This window comes from Strongylocentrotus purpuratus, unplaced genomic scaffold (assembly GCF_000002235.5).
Source record: "Strongylocentrotus purpuratus isolate Spur 01 unplaced genomic scaffold, Spur_5.0 spur5_scaffold_11, whole genome shotgun sequence".
In the NCBI taxonomy this organism is placed as follows: Eukaryota; Metazoa; Echinodermata; class Echinoidea; order Camarodonta; family Strongylocentrotidae; genus Strongylocentrotus; species Strongylocentrotus purpuratus.
In genome coordinates, this window is record NW_022145596.1 from 7,548,366 (window position 1) to 7,565,895 (window position 17,530).

Genomic DNA, 17,530 nt, shown 5'->3' on the forward strand with positions numbered 1-17,530 from the left:
GTAAGTAATAGTCTGATTTTCAGATTGTATTGAATGGTGCTTCGTTTTATGTTGCACAAGATTCAATCAGTTTAATTTTGGCCATTACAAGAAGTGGGTTATTGATGTAGACAAATACTCATGTACCCTTTACAGCTCATTTTATGTATGTTATTACCAAAGAAGAAAAAGCCAGTGAATCATTCAGTAGTGTCTGACAGTGAAGTCTAGGAAGTAAACGGGTTTTCTTGCATAATTTGAATATTAGGACACTGTTAACGTTTAAATTTCATAGATAGGACATACAAGTCATGACATATTCATAATTACTGCAAAGTTCTACAGAATTTGATGTTGGCTGCAAAAAGGGACATATAGTATCTTTAAGACGGACTTGAAAAAAGGTTTGAAAAAGAGAAACGTATTCAACAATGACCACATGGTCTCTACGAAGCGTTGGTGGTATAGCGGTTAGCATAGTTGCCTTCCAAGCAATTGACCCGGGTTCGACTCCCGGCCAACGCAACTTTTTTTTTTTTTGAGGAGGCGCGATAGCTCAGTCAGTAGAGCAGTGGTCTCGTAATTCGGTGACCCGGGTTCGAAACCAAGTGCTAGTACCCTTTGGTAAGGCATTAATCCTCACTACCATGTCCCTCAGAGAGGACCTAAAGCCGTCGGCCGTCTGGTTGCAATGCTTTCTTAGCAGTCAGGTAAAATAACCAGCACATCCATTTAAAGAAATTTAACGATATAAACGACATTTTAGTTTCTTTTTTTAAAGAGATAAGTAGTTCCTTGGAGGAATACTATAGTCTCTAACATGTTTATGTTTGTTTTAGCCTGATAACAAGATGGCAGCCGTGCTAAAGCCAGGGTAATAATCAGGAGCGCCAGGAGGGTCAAATCTGACTGACATGAGCGCTATACAAGAACCCACTATTATTATTATTATTAATTGTTATACTGGGCAAGCACACATCCAAAGAAAATGTGCCATGTTCAGAGATTGTGGTACCCCTCTACAATGAAACGGAGATGGTAGGCTCTAGACTCTCTAGTTCCTGGTAGAATTGATATCCTAAAGTCGTACCATGCTTACGCCCTCTGTATTTCACCCATATATAGTTACATTACACCATTCCATACCACTCAGTGGTGTATGTCCCGAATAACGTCATGAGGGATGCCCTTGAAAAATATTTGGGTTCGATGTACACGAAACAAAGAAAATAAACCAACCATCACCAAACATGCTGGATCCATTTCATCAACAATTATCTCTTTCCAACATTTATACTTACGGGCAGGCAGAAGGTGCAGAAAGGAATTTCTTAGATATTTTTAATTAGAAAAAAAGGATGAAAAAGAAAAAAATGGGGCGGGCAAACTAAGCCCAGCTATCCGTGGTATTTTAGGTCATGCCTTGGTTGGTTGAGCCAGTAGGGTCCATGGTTGAGCAAAGAGGCAGAGAAACTGTGCAAACACTTTACCAACTTCAAAATTCTCTTTCTTCTACCGCACACCGCGGGTAAGAAGAGAAAGACAAAAATAAGTCTAGCTTATCATCGTCATTTTTCATCTTGGTTTTAAATTCTGAAGAAAGAAAAAAAAGAGGAATTTCGTTTCAGGTGATGGATTATCAATTAGTCGTGAAGGTCGTTATCACTTGTAGTTGACACATTCGTTTTATTCGCTATCTGACAAATGGAATGTATCCTTGTCACGAAAGGGATTTTTTTGTTATTTGCTATTTCATGTTTGACGTCAAGAGGGGTGTTTCTCTTTGATACGGAAGAGTTTGCGACATACTTTATCTGCATATTTATGACAAACAATGCCAAACTATGGACCTAGGTCCATTTCCATACTAGTCTTGCCTTTATCCCCTCTGCTGCAAGTGATGATATTGAGTGTATATTCCTATTGGGGAAAGTTTACAATAGCAACAAAAGTCTTGAAACTTAATATCGAGGAAGTTCCAATGTATCTCGTACTGATACATTCCTTGATAAGTTATAACTGAGCCTTTACGGCAAAGTTAGGGCAGTGTAAGCTTTGTTTTCTAGTGTGTATGACCTACATGGCACTTGGACTATAACTTTTTGAAATATTACTATGAAAGAGAATGAGAAAAAGAAGTGAAGAGAAGGGGTAGAGAGAGAAAGACTCTACGGTGATTTATCATTTGGCATCATTTTGCACGCAACTGCGCAAAAGGCAATGCATCTCAGCTTTTGTGTGTGTGTGTGTGTGTGTGGGGGAGGGGGGGGGGTGGTGTCTACCCACTGTTCCCCAGTTAATCCCAAGCGGTCCCCTTTGTTCCCCACCTGAGCCCTGTTCGTATAATAACAGGCTTTACACAAGTGGAGCTTCATAATTCTACCCCAACACAAAAAGTTAATCTCCTCCGTGTGGGATGTGCTCTCACCACCCACCATTTTAGCTGCTTTTGTCGTAAAGCTACAAAGATGATTGTCAAAGAAAAAGTCCTCAAGCTTTCAACAAAATCCTTTAAAATGAAAGAGTTCCTCTTTTACCTATAGTTTTCGACTCGGGTGGCACATAAAATTATAAGCACTAATCCAGGCACCACCGCTACCCAGGAGGGAGCAAACTTTTAGGGATGCCTTACTTGTCAAAAGAATCGTAGCATTTATCAAAATAAAACTGATGAATCGATAATTATGCTTCACCCGGTCCAAATACCAGCACCCCTTGGGGTGAAATCTACACCGTGTTGAAAACATAAATTCAATTATAGTTATAAATTATAGTTTTTCACACGTCGGGTTTATCATTTTTCTTACAAATCCATGTGAAAATGAAATTGCCTAATCTGAAAATCAAACATATCGATTTAAAAGATTTAATTTGTTTTATTTTCACACATGATTAAAGTATTAATGTCCATGAACTTCAAAGATTAACGCAGTAAAAAAACAAAAACCAAAACATAGCAAAATAAATACGCAAGCATTTCATGCAAAACCAAGCAATGTAATCATTCGCGTGATCAATTAATAAACTAATTCCTTTAATACGAAAGAAAGATGAATTTCAACCAGTCAGTGCAATTTATGTGTTCGTTAATACAGGGCAACATATATACGGGTACTTTTTATATGAGTCTAGCACTTGTATGGGTATATTCAACATTCGAAAATAGGAAAAACGGGCCCTGTCAAAGGCTTGCAATTACTGCTTGAATAAGAAGGCATAAATTACATTTGTTGTCATTCCCTAAGCATTTGCTTGATGAAGGTGTTTGGGCATATATATTTATTTACTGAATTCAATAGATCGGAATGCATGGAATGTCATGAAAGTGTTCATTTCATTGATTGAGGTCGTTGCTGTGATTTTAGTGCCGAGAGCCGCTGCAATCAAACGTGCAACAGGTGGATTCTGGTGGAATGATATGTCATAATTTTTCATTCATCTGTTATTTTTACGACTGATCTAATTGTTGTTGATTATTGCCGTGTTTGCTATTTGTGTCGCTTTGATGTGCGTTGTTCGGGTTTTGTATTCAGGGATTTTTCCTATAATTCCTTTACTACATTGTCTATTCACTCGTCAGAGGATGAAGTTGATACATTTTTGTGAAAGGCATAATGTCGAAGGTTTTTTTTTCTTCAAACTCATTGATCCTTGGTGATACACAGCCGCTTGTCTCTTTGTTGTACCTATTTTTCTTATAATTTAGGTCAACAGTAAATTTCCAATCCTCACATTTATCTATCTATCTATCTATCTTTTTATTTATCTATCTTTCTGTCTTTACATATTCATCTATCTATCTGTCTGTCTATCTATCTTTATACGGATTTTTTTTGCCCGTCTACCTTTCTACATCTGTTCTCCTGTTCAATGTCTATATCTAATTTGTGAAAAGCGTAAAACAATATTTATATTTCGACACCTACCTTTCTATATGGCTGTCTTTCTAACTTATATAACGAAGAAGGTAGAAAGAGACATACAGACAGACAGACATTACAGACAGACAGACAGACATTATATCTACGTACCTTTAAATATCTATATAGCTATCTATTTATCTATCTACCTTATCTTATCTTTTCATCTCAGAACTGTCACCGCCCTATTATCTCCCTGTGGCCTCTCTGTCCATTCACCCTTGTTGTTTATCGTCATACAATTTGTCTGCTGTTGATCATCTTACCATTTTTTTCTGTTGTTGAAACATGAACAATAATCTTCAGTTCCCGATTCTATTCACCTTTCGTGGCCGAATAATAGTCATCACGTGAACTGTATCAATCTTATCTCCCTTTCATCAACCGCATGTATAGTCAAGCTCTGATTATTGTGTTGTTACTGATAGTCCTAAGTCTTCCCTATCTTTTATCCTTTTCATCAATCAAAAGAAATTCCAAAATTTTATTATATCATCGATGATTTCCTCCTATTTAATTAAATCTCAAATTAATGGAAATTCGGGTGGATCAAAGCGCAAAGAAGTCGTGTCGAAGTCAGCGTGCAAACTCGTGATATGGGGTGACCCATATTATTCCTTGACATAGCTGGAATCCGTTGAAATTCCATCACAAAACACATATAAATGGCCACCTTGCCATTTGTTGTAATGTTGATTAACTCGTGTTGTGTTCGACACAATATAGCTCTCAATTGTTGAAATCTTGTGCGTGCCAGAGCAAATTTTGCGTGTCCCACTTTTCATTGCAAACTGTTTTTGTACATGTTTGTTTGATCCGATTCCCTTTGAAAGTTTTTCACCTATGTCTAAACTTTAGTGACAGAAAGAGCGATTTCCATCAAGAATTATTTCTCATTTATCCATTAGCTGAACGTGATAACTCTCGGAGGGATGATTATTGTGACAAGAACAAAATAATAACTGTTTTAAGTTTTGCAGAATGGTGTGACTTTTTCTATAGATGGCGTCAATACTTTCAAATCACGAAAGTCTTGACAAAATCCACGATTTGGGCAAATTGGAGTGTTTGACTCACCATTTTCCATCTTTTTCTTTCTTTCTCCCCCTCTGAAACACTCTGATTCTTCTCTAGATTAATCAAATGATTTTACCTTTACTCTTCCTCTTTCTATCTCTTTCTCATCGTTCTGTCTCTGTCTCTGTTTATCTGTCTATATATCTCTCTCTCTCTATATATCTCTTTCACTATTTTTCCCTTTTTGTATTAGCTGCCATAATTTTGAATTCTTGCCTTTATAAGAGACAAAACGAATTCTCTTTTAGGTTGAGGGTGCTTTTTGTCAATGAAATGCAGGCAATACACGTCAAATATTGAAAATATTTTCCTTCCTTTTTTTTATTCGTCACCCACAGGGCATAGATTTATGTTTAGTGTAAATGAACAAAAACATAATTAAAAGCATTAACGTCTTGCAATTTTTGGTGAATCGTTACAGGATAGAAGGAAACTTACATTGGTGCATAGCGACATTCATTATATTATGTTTATTCCCTCTATAAATAATGCACTAGTAGAGGGCGCAATTACAAATTTAATTTTTGTTCGTCCGTCAAACAGGGGCCCGTTCCTCGAAACCGTCATAAGTCTAACTTCTTGACTATATCCTATCGAAAAGCGTGTTAATTATATAACACATGGCTGGGGTGGTCAATAAGTAATAGACCTATGACGGTTTCGAGGAACGGGCCCCTGTTCCCCGAAGGCAGTAATGCTATAATTCCTGATTCCTGGCATATTTATTGGATTACTCATAATCATCGAAAAGAAAAACCTTGTTTAGCATAAAAAGAACAATTTTGAGAACCCATATATATGCAGGTTTTACATCTGAAAGGTTTAAGCAAGGAGTAATAGCAAATTAAAATGTATTGTATTACTCACGTGAATAATACACCTATTGAATATCTCCTTTTGGAGAGCAATATAGTTGTCAAATGGATGAGCTAATCAGTATTTGAACGGTCATAATAATAATAAATCCCTATAAGTTTACATGCATTCCTGGAATGTTTACGATTATGTGTCTGTATTCAAAACAATCCCTTCGCCACTGCGTTCTTGGAGCCCGGACAAATTTCGGTCACTGTTGAGACAGTGACGTAGCTTAGGAGGGCATGGGGTACATGCCCCTCCTCTCTTCAAAACTATCGAATCGCGAAAAGAATAAAGAAAAAGAGGGAAAGGGAGATGGGAAGGGAACATAAATAGGGGATGTTACAACCTCCTCCCATACCTTCCATCGAAAATGGCCTTGTTAATTTGCATTTTATCATTTGCATTTTGTCTTAAGACCGGTGCCTCCCCAATGAGCACAGTGCCCCCTGCAAGGCTGAAACCACACGACGCCTCTGATCGTGGTTGAACATAAATGTCTACATGATTGAAAACTATGGCATGATGTAGCTAGCGGATGCAATTAAACTCCTTATGATGCACATCTAAGATGACAATATTAAATACTATCAATCATACTAGTTCAATGACACACTGTAGATGGAACCGTTTACATTTTGTACTTTTATACTTCTGTACAATGTACATCTCAGATTGACACCCATACATTGAATTAGGTAATGAAATGTGTAGAAAACGTATGAGGAATGAGAGGAATTTTCATTCTGAGGACGATCAAATGATCTTGGTTAATTATATTACATTAATTATGTTAATTATATTATTAATTATATTACTTGGTTAATTATATTACTTGATACTTTGTTGGCTTTCATTGCACAGATTTTGCTTGTATGTTGGTTGTTTTACATCTTAGTTTTGTTGTTGATATGTTCGCGTTTAACATTTACTCACTCACTTTATGATAGAAGAATAAAGTACACTCCCATCCTGTAAAAAAGTGGGGGGAAAATAACGAAAAGCAAAAAAAAAACATAAACCATTGTATATACAGTGCAAATGTCATTTTTATTGACTCCTGACCTTAATACTTCGGATAGTGAAATCCATGTCAGCTACTCCGCGCAATAAATTATCATCAAATAATGAATTTATTACATTATTGCTCAACCAATACAATGGAATATCCTCGGAGTTCACGGATTAGGATAATGTTAATCCTATCATGCCCGAGGGAGATTAGCAAAATTCTTGATACCCACGTCACAATGCATTCCTATAATTTAATCTAAACTAACTTGCCTTGAATAAAGATTTGTCTTAAGAAGAAAAGAGATTTACCAACAAATATAAATGATGATGGCTTCAAACCACATCATTCAGTAAGTTAATACCTGCTATTAAAGTGTGCAGTGTATGGTATGATTATGTTGTGGTTTGCGACCAAATTGGAAAGTGATTTTTATAGAGGCAAGGCATCTGTAGAGAGCTAGAAGAACGTTAGCTTATATTCCTAAACACAGAGCTAACGCCGTTTTGGCTCTACACATATCATTATTCACTAGAAACAATAGTTAGTCATGTGGCTTCTTTGGTTTATATGATGACCCAATTTCGTGACATACCTATCTTATTTGTACCGTATGACCTCCTATTTACATTTTTGATTTAGGACCGTGTGGTGAACATTTTTGCACCATCATAATCTTTAAGATCATCATCATCGTCATCACCATCGTCATCTCTAATCATCATTAATCTCATTGTCATTAAAACTATAGTCACCACATTACTATAGTCAACGCCGTCTTCATTTCCATTACCAGAACATCATCAATCATCATGATGATAGTTATCATTACACAACCATAACAACAACAACCAGCCTCCCCCTCCTCCTCCTCCTACTCCTCCTCCTCCTCATCATCATCATTACGAACATCTTTATAGTGCGTTGTGTTAAGGAGTATCCGACACAAGAATATAATATTGTAGGATTTACGCTTCATTGTATATTGATTGAATGGTTACTTGAGTATTTTGTTGATATGAAAAAGGAAATGAAAACAAAATTGAATTGAAGTTATTGACTCATCATCATCATCATAATCATCGTTTCTATCATCATCATTATCGTCATCGTCGTCACCAAAGGTTTTATTTTAACCTCATTTTCTTTTCTTCTTCTTGTTAATCCCAGGAGTCGAAGAACCAACGTTACCGTTTCGGCCTCATCATCGATGAGCTCCACGGCGCTGAGACGTCGTCGTACAAAACGACCCTGGTCGCCTTCATCAACTGCATCCTCATCGCCACCGACAGCGTCGAAGACCGCATCAGGATACGCAACGAGTTCGTTGGTAAGTACCGGTACTCATTTTCGTTGTCATTGATCTGCTATTGATTGCAGGGATGACTCCAGAAATTTGTAAACCGGTGGGTCCACTGCCCCCCCCCCCCCTAGAGAAAAAGGGGAGACACAAAGAGCAGTAAGAATGCAAGAGTTAAGGACAGGAGAAGGGTACTTATTCAGAAAGGAAAGGGGGGAATGAATGACGAGGTGCTTCGAAAGGAATGGAAATGGGATGGAGATGGCAGAGATAGGAATTAGAAAGAGAGAGAGAGGAACACGTTGAGAGGGTAGAGACAATGAGATAGAGAGACAGAGAGCGAGATAGAGGGGAGATGGGAGTAAAAATGAGAGATACCCTTCCTCGGCGTCCCTTTCCATCCTGTCGCTATACGTGCATGGCGTACGCGTTTACAGACCATTTTGAACTGTCTATTATCTCAACAAATGTCATTGTATTAATTATATCGCTATTCTAAATTCATAATCAAGGGATGGGCATTTTCTCAAGTACCCAAATACCAACTTTTCGTCACCATACATCACCCTTCCCGTCTTATCAAATGTTGATCAGTGTTTAAAACAAGAGGTCAACGCCATGGGCGCAAAACACTTCCAGCGGTCAAATCCGTGACAATGAAATTGACCTGATTACAATCTAGACTGTCACTTCAAAGTCTATGTTTAGATAATTATCTGTCGGCATCTTCGTCGAGATAAAAACCCATTTTTGATGTTTTATATCCAAGCCGATGACGGCCGGTTGCAACAGTATCTGCTACCGAGTCGGAAATTGCAGATAAATTTCAAGACAATGTTGTTTTTGATGGACAATAAATACTTCAGCAGACGAATCCCGCGGAAACATTCAGGTTGAAGCAGGAAGTGTAGACCTTTTTCATTTGAAAGAAGGCAGGAAGATATCTGGTAGTCTGCATAAACTTGGAATTGCCGGTTTCGTTGTTTCCACGCTCAAACATCGTGGTCATGTATTGTGACAAAAACAAAAGCTCCACAGCCGGGCGAATATTGATAAACATTTGAGATGAATTTGGCAGATGTTTGAATTTCCTTGAGATGATTTTGACAGTGTCACCCCTGACGAGGGTTATGATGTTCATGACATTATGACCCACAGACCCTGTTTTTTTAGTCCCTTATTTATTAGCAACATTTATTTTTCCAAACTCTACTCTCAATACCCTTGTGGCTTCCGCATGTGTAATCCTGTTTTTAATCTTATCAACAAGGCCAATGCTTTTTCCAAAATAATATTATTCGACTCTTTAACTAAACTTCATAATTTTGTATTAAACGTTTGGCAGTAAATGATATGAATGAGCTCAAATACATCAATCAACAACTCAATTTTTTTCTCAATATAATTTGTAGAAGTTATACAATTGAAGAAAGATGTCGTGAAATATACGATAAAGGATGATACTCAACGATCTAGACAGGAAAACAAAGCTTAGAAAACAATAGACATTTTAAGATGTAGAACCTCGACCATTAAACTTTTACTTGAATTCTTTTACTTAGTGGGGGGGGGGGGGGGGGGGGGAGGGGAGGTCGAAAAGTTTTCTTCCAGCGAAATTGTCATCGACTACTTCACTTGCAAAGCCATGAAAGCATTTCACTCTTTCAAAGAGTTTACACAGTTTACCGATTCATGTACTTTCATAAGCTATGAATGTAATATTCATTGTGATTTTTTTCTTCTGGGGGGGGGGCGCAAAAGGGCACTCTTAGTCATATCGGCCACACAGGGACTAAATGGGTCAGAGCAGGTTAATATAACGAGGTGAATAGTGAGGGGAATGCTCGAGATTCATCTTTCATATTCATTATTCTAAGAATGTAACCCTGTAAGTGAGAGCATGCTGATAACATGTTCCACATTTTGAAAAATGACCCCCAATCACCTTCCATTTCTACGCTTTCACTCTTGGTATGGGTGTGTGTTGCTTTATAATAAGTGGTGGGCAGTGTGGGCGTATCCAGACATTGATAAAGAGGGGGTGACCAAACTAATTGAATAATTTGTACCTTGACACTGAACACATACATAGAACTTGAAGGATGCCATACTGCAGAAAATAATTTATAAGAATGTTCGTTTACCGCGAAATTGTGCGGTCATGAAGGTGACCAGATTCTTCAAGATTTGAAGCATTTATGCATGGGAAATAGTGCTCACAAAATAATTAAGTCATTGCCTTCTTAAGCTTTCTGGGTAGGTGAAGTCTTATCAGGGTATTCAATACATTGCAGACATTTATCCCAGCTTAGTGTGGTTTAAAAAAAGTTGAATGAACTCGTTAGTAGTATAGAGTTGTTATTATGGGGAGAATTTATATAGATCATGCAAACAACTCGCTCAGTTTGTCGTGTATGGAGAAATATAGCAGGTTTGCCAAAAGTAACACATTTTGCTGAAGGAGATGCACTTATTATTGCATGGGAAAGGAAATAGATAGACTCAGTATTCCTCACTGCAAAATATATACAACAAAAAGTATGAATACTGCACAGTTATGATTAGTGCTGTAGCTCGGAACCCAAAACCCGGACCCGGCCCGACCCGGCAATTTTCCAAATTTCTTAACGGGACCCGGAAAGGTCCGGTAACCCGGTGAGAGTTGGACTGAAATAATATTGACTAGATTCTATTTGAAAGCTACTACAAACACATCTTGTGTGATCTACCGACCTTGTCCTGAATGGAGGGCACATGCTTCATTTTGTTTATCATGCTGTCTGTGAGTCCAGATATACTGTAAGTCCCAGGTCAGCATAAATTATCACCCTTAATCCACTCCCTAAAAAGATGAAGCATAACGCTAGCTACATGTATGTAGGCATCCTAAAAATAGCTCATTTCCCTGTCAGAGTGCCCATACAACATGCTCTACTATGATTGGTCTGTTTGTCTGCCAATTAAAAACAATAATCACAATGTAAGGCACATGATATAGCTTAACTGATATTTGCATATATTTTGGAATTAGCGCATAGCAGGACAAAGGCTGCTTGTTGAACCTTTGAACCTTTGAACCCTGTTCAAAGAAACCGCCGTGTAATGTTACACCCAGCTGCGCCCAAGCTGTCTGGCATGCATTAATCTTTGACAGGGAATGTTTTGTATTCTAAATTTCTGTGACATGATAGTGAAAGAGATATATCAGATGTGAATGAATTTTTTGGGGGATCGAGAGACACAATGAAAGAAACTTAAGAAAGAAAAGAAAACATGAGAAAAACTACATTACGTAAATAATTCTGTACTTTTTTTTTTTTTTAAAGAAAGAAGATCAAATTGATTTGAGGGGGGAAAAAGGTTTATAACACATTCGGAAGATGAATAAATAGAATTGAAAAAAGGTAAAGGTGGAAGGAAGAATGATGATGAAGATAACCTTTTCCTTCTCATCTCTAAAGACTATCAACATTTCACAATCTTATCATTTTTTTTCTTCTTTTTTCTTCTAATCTGGGCCAAATCTTTTTGTTCAATTTTGGTTGAGAATTAAGGCAGAGAGAGACAGGGGAATAAGAGAGAGAATGGACCCCAATAATTATCTTGTTTGCTAATTAAATCTGCTTGTCAGGAAGTATTTTGGTGATGGAATTACTCTTTAATTTAACTCTCTGCCGCCTTCATCTCAGCTCAGCCTCCACCTCAGGCATAACAAATTTTCACATACACACTCTCATACACATTATGTAAATTTGTCATTCACTCGTCTATGAGCTAGGTCAACAAACTTCATAATTTATGAATCGTCTGTTCTACTGTGCCAGCAATCACTGAACTTTAATTTATGCTGGTTTCACTCTCCGCCCACTCGGGGGAAACTTTCTGATTGGTCAGTACAGTAAGCTGATCAGTCACATCACTTGCAGGCAGGGCCAGGGCTAGGGAGATACATATACACACTTAAACACACAACACAAAATCTATGTGTGCTGTGTCTATTGCAAAGACAGGTCAACATATGTAAAAGATCGAGCCATCATGCTGTATTTGTTTACCGTTACTTTTGACAGGTTTTGTGGTGATGAAAGATAAGTAGATAACAAACAATGAGCTATTTAAAAACTCTTTTTTACTGCCGGGTTTTGTTACCGAGTTGATCTAATTCTTGCTACAGTTCGGCCCGGAACTGGTCCGGCCCGAAATGCTCAACCCGGCGGGTTGGAACCCGGTAAGCCTTCCGGGCTACAGCACTAGTTATGATTATAAACTCTGTTGTAATCTTCTTGGCGACAAGTGCCCCCGACATCTACTTAAAAACACACCAACAACAACAACAATATAAATGTTATTATCCATCATGCGCCCACATAAAACAAAACATGAATTTCCTTGCTGAATCACATAAATGAACATAACTTCGGATGCCCCCCTTCTGAAGCTAAACCCTGGATACGCCAATGTACCCCATGAAGGCAAAAACCGAAATAAACCATCTTCGTGCAGAAGTAAAACGCGAGGAATGGCCACAGAAGAATCACCAAAAAGTAAGATGAACTCTGTGGTAGAAATAGTGGGATAGAAGTCAAATTTGTGTCTCAGCAAATAGCCAGAGGCTGACAGGGCCAGGCGTCCCAAAACTGCCATTTCTTTCTTATAAACCCTTCTACTTCTCCTTTTCATCATCCGTAGCAATACCAAGCTTCTATTTTCCTTGCATAGCTCACTTGAATAGGGTTGTTTGGAGAGGGTAACAGTGAAAATTCCGTCTCGATGCGTCCTTGGTCAAAAGTAAATTTACCCGACGGACCCGCATCCAAAGCGATGTGTACTTTGGTCCAATTCAGCTTCCATCTTGTCCTCAGGTTCTGAAGTTACACTCTATATACCCATATGTCACTCAGGACTCACCCCACCTTCATGCAAATTGGCAAAGCAAATCGTCCTTCCTTTGTCCTTCCTTTTTCATATTTGGATTTCAGTCTCCTGCTTCCGTTCCTTTCCAAAAAAAAATACGATCGACATCTGCGAAAGTGGGATTGTAGATATAGAAATAGATAATGAATAGATATATACAGTATCAATCGAGTGACAGTGTAAATATTAGAAATTATTTGTTGGGGGGGGGGGGGACGGTTGTGAATTGATCATTTTAAAACACCGTGATCCTTCAATTCTGAAGAAGAAACAAATATTCCACGATGTACAAGTTCTTTGAAAATAAGTGTCCTTACAAGAAATAGTTATTTCAATTCGTACAAGAGGAAAGCATAAGCATAATCTGAAAACTCTGGCAAACCCCAACTAGATATTCAGGAAAGAGAAACAAATCTTGTAGGTTTTGTGTGATGTCATTACTCAAACCGAAATGCCGCCGTCGGCTAACTGTGACCGCGCGGTCGCTCGGGTCAAGAAACGGTACACGCTGCTTTTCACATCATACTATTTTAATTGGCAGGTTCGACTAATTATCACTTAAGTGAAAATTACTTTTCCACCCACTACAACTCGACGAAAGGCACCAAACTGAATTTTGTTGAAGCGATTTGCTATGTGGAAAACGAAGAAACGTGCGATGTTTTGGAAAGAACATTGATGGCGCACTCCAGATGTTATTGACATAAATTTCGTCTTAAATTTATCGTCGCCAGTTTTCCTAGAGTTTTGGGGAGCTTGTGTTATTAATGTTTTCCATTTAAAAGGCATTGATTAGCTATTAATCAATTACCGTGTAGTCAATAAAATTTCTTCAATTGCTTTTATAAAGAAGAAGAAAAAGAATCATGTCCTCGTGACCCTATTTTATATGCCGACAACACGATAGCAAGATTTTTTCTTCAAGAAATCAAACTTATTTGTGCCACACCTATTGAAATGTGTAAACATCTCTCTCTTTCTCTCTCTCTCTCTCTCTCTCTCTCTCTCTCTCTCTCTTTCTCCATAGCTTTATCTTTAAAAATCTTTTCTCTTACACAAACCCCTCTTTCCCCTCTGTACACCTGTAATAATCGCGTTGCGTGTCTCTCATGATCAAAAGTACAAAATAAAGTTTCTATTATTTTTTGTTCACACGCTATTTCTTTGCACTATCAGTTCATGCAGTGTACAGATCATAAAGAATCAGACTTTTCCTCGTAGGCCTATGTTTTGATATACTGACCTTTTAAAATAATTGAAAACTGCTATCTGTATCTACACACATGACACAGTTTATTGCAACCCCCAACAAAAACGACCAATTGATTTTAGGAAATAATCAAATTCCTAATGCGTTATTGGTTAACGTTTCTATGATACAGCTTCAAGTGTTTCTGGTTGCCTTTTTATAAAAATGTGATAGATAGAAATGATAGAAATGGTTTTTATAGATAGAAATGGTTTTTATTAAAAAGATCATCGCAGCCAATGGCTGAATTGCGATCCATTTCACAAGGTTATATACAATACAATTGCAATTCAAATTGAAATAACACAACATATGACAAAAATCAATAATCAAACATATAGACATTTCATAAACATTCATTGATCAGATTCAAATTTTTGTTAAAAAAAGAAAGAGATAGGGAGAGGTGTAGGAGAGGGAGAGTTGGAGTGATGACAAAGAGAGAGAAGGAGAGAAAGAAAGAGAAAGGGGACGGGAGAGAAAGACGGAAAGAGAGAGAGGGTTGAAGAGAGGAAGAGACAGACAAAGGGTACCTTATCATTACAGATGAGGGGAGATGGCAAGAAATATTCAGTATTGCAGAAAATTGAGATAAAAACTATCAAAATTCATTCACATATTTCAATCATGGACTGTGAAATTCTAAAAATATTGATATTACATTTTATTCAAAAGATTTATAAAGTAAGGAAGAGAGCTGCACTGGAAGCGTTTTGTTTTACATTGGTATTGTTTAAACTTTGATTGAGATCTTAGAGAATAAGTGCTTTGTTGTCTAAGAGGTAAACATTCTTTAAATTGTGGGTGTTTGACAAGTGCATTTGCAAAGTCTATACATAACTGCTTACGTCTTGCTTCTAATGAACATAGATTGCACGTTTCCAATGCTGCTTCATAATTTTCATACTGACGTCCTAAAATGATTTTGCAAGCTCTTTTCTGAATACGTTCTAAAATATATACATGAGTTTTTGTTAAATTACCATTAAAAACCGGTACCCCATAATCTAAAATCGAACGAATGTATCCTTTATATATTAGTAAAAGGTCATCTACAGGCAATCCATACTTCTTAAGGCAACGAAACATAAATAACTTCCTATTACACCTTTTTGTGAGATCGGATACATGACTATCCCACTTTAGGTTTGATTGTAAGATAATTCCGAGGACTTTGGCTTGATGAACATAAATTAATTCTTTGTCGCCAATGAACATTGAAGTTTGTTCATCACAATTTTTCATAAATGTTATAACCATAGAGAAACACTTGGACGGATTCAATGTCATATTATTTTTAGCTGACCATTGGTATAGATCAGTGATTGCATTTTGTAGTTTAGACTGAGATGTTACTTTTCGGCTTTCTACAATCGTTAAGTCGTCAACATATTTATAAATTGGTAAGTTAACATCATTACAGGCATCATTGATCATTACAATAAATAGAATCGGACCAAGTTTGGTACCTTGCGGAACACCAGCATTGATTGTTTTCAAATTAGATAACTGACCAAGATATTTTACCCTTTGTTGACGCAACTCGAGGAAACTCAGTATCCAAGATATTACACATGGCCTCACTTGCAGATGGATCAATTTGTTGATTACAATATTATGGTCGATGCGATCAAACGCCTTAGAAAAATCGGTAAGTATGATGGTGGATAAAGATTTGGGTTTATCAGCGTTGGCATATATTTGATGAAGAAGTTGTATCAAATAGTGGTTAGTGCTTAAGCCAGGCCGATTTCCATACTGATTGGGATCAATATGCCTGGTAATATCTTCAAGTAACCATTTACATATGAAGGATTCAGCAAGTTTTGCAAAGTAAGAAGTAAGTGAAATAGGGCGTAGATTTTGCAATGTGGGTGGTTGTGACTTAGGAATGGGTACAATTTCAGCTTGTTTCCAGAGTTGGGGGACAATAGAGCTCTGAAACGAATCATTTAGAATGTCAGTCAATGGGATACACAATTCGTAAGCAAATTCTCGTATTATTCTTACAGGTAGGTCTCCAGAAATCCCAGCTTTACGTTGATTAAGAGATTGCAATTGCTTGTATACTTCAAAAGGCTGGATGATTGGACATGTACAATGCGACGGTAAAAATGCAGGCAATTTACATCTATCCAAACAAGGAAGATCAGCTGCTACAGAAGAAAAATGATCATTTATGCAATCAGAAATAACCTTAAAGTTTGAAGGATTGCTAGTATCAGTATTTGGGATTTCAATGGGTGAAGATTGTTTCCTATTGTTAGTAAGGATTTTAATTTGTTTGTACCAGCCAGCAGGATTTGTTGTTTTTAGATTACGTACTCTGGTATTATAATACCTAATTTTTTGTTCTTTAATCAAACGTTTAGCTTTGTTTCGAAGGAGACGCCAAAGAGATCGGTCATTTCTGTGAAATGCCAATTGTCGCTGGAGGATGATAGTTTTAACTCTTGCTGTTACCCATGGTTTATCAATTTCATAACACTGAACCTCTTTGGCTGGTAAAAACATATTCAAATGATATTGTACTGTATCTATAAACACTTGGCATTTGTTATGTATGTCATTTTCACAGTAAACATTATTCCAGTCATAATGAACAATCCAATTGCCGAAACTTCGCATCCCGCTACTCTTTAGTGGGCGGATGACCTTCTTCAATTTAAACTTTTTCTGTTTGTAATCAGACCTGTTACGAGGTAACCATATAACACAATTATGATCACTTGTACTAATAGGAGACAAAATATTAACCTCTTTGTACAAAGAACTATTATTAGTTATTATTTTGTCCAGAATGTTCTCACCCCTTGTAGCTTGAGTAACAACTTGTTTAAAGCCACCAATGTTTAAGATTGGCTGGGTGTCGAAATCGTTAAAATCCCCTAAAATTGAGATGCCAGCTTCAGGGTATCTAACAAGCAGGCTGTCAATTGCAGTAAATAGATGATCAGTATAAAGGTGTGCATTAGGGGTTCTCGGAGGGATGTAGATGACACAGACGATCAGGCTAGCTACAATTCGCGGTAACCGTGGTGGCCTCATGTGTATCCATAATGCTTCAACTCCGTCAGGTACCGGGACGTCAAGGATGCTTGCCTGAAGATAATGTTTGGCGTAAAGGGCTACCCCTCCACCTGAACGGTCTTCCCTCGGTTTGGAGAAGAGCGAAAAACCTGGCACTGTAAACATTTCCAGTGGGATATCATGATTGAACC

The 17,530-nt window shown here is 37.4% G+C and overlaps 1 protein-coding gene and 1 non-coding gene across 2 annotated transcripts in view; both read left to right on the plus strand.

Moving 5' to 3' along the window:
- The first annotated feature begins 432 nt into the window (after positions 1-432).
- Positions 433-504, plus strand: TRNAG-UCC. The gene has a single exon. It is a non-coding gene; the product is annotated as a tRNA-Gly (tRNA).
- Positions 505-3,593: 3,089 nt separating this feature from the next.
- Positions 3,594-17,530, plus strand: part of LOC115922360 (formin-J-like) — a 65,588-nt gene continuing 51,651 nt past the window's right edge. Inside the window, exons 1-2 of the mRNA XM_030981266.1 lie at positions 3,594-3,602; positions 8,017-8,176. Coding sequence (XP_030837126.1) covers positions 3,594-3,602; positions 8,017-8,176 — 169 coding nt within the window. The remainder of the gene's footprint in view (positions 3,603-8,016; positions 8,177-17,530) is intronic.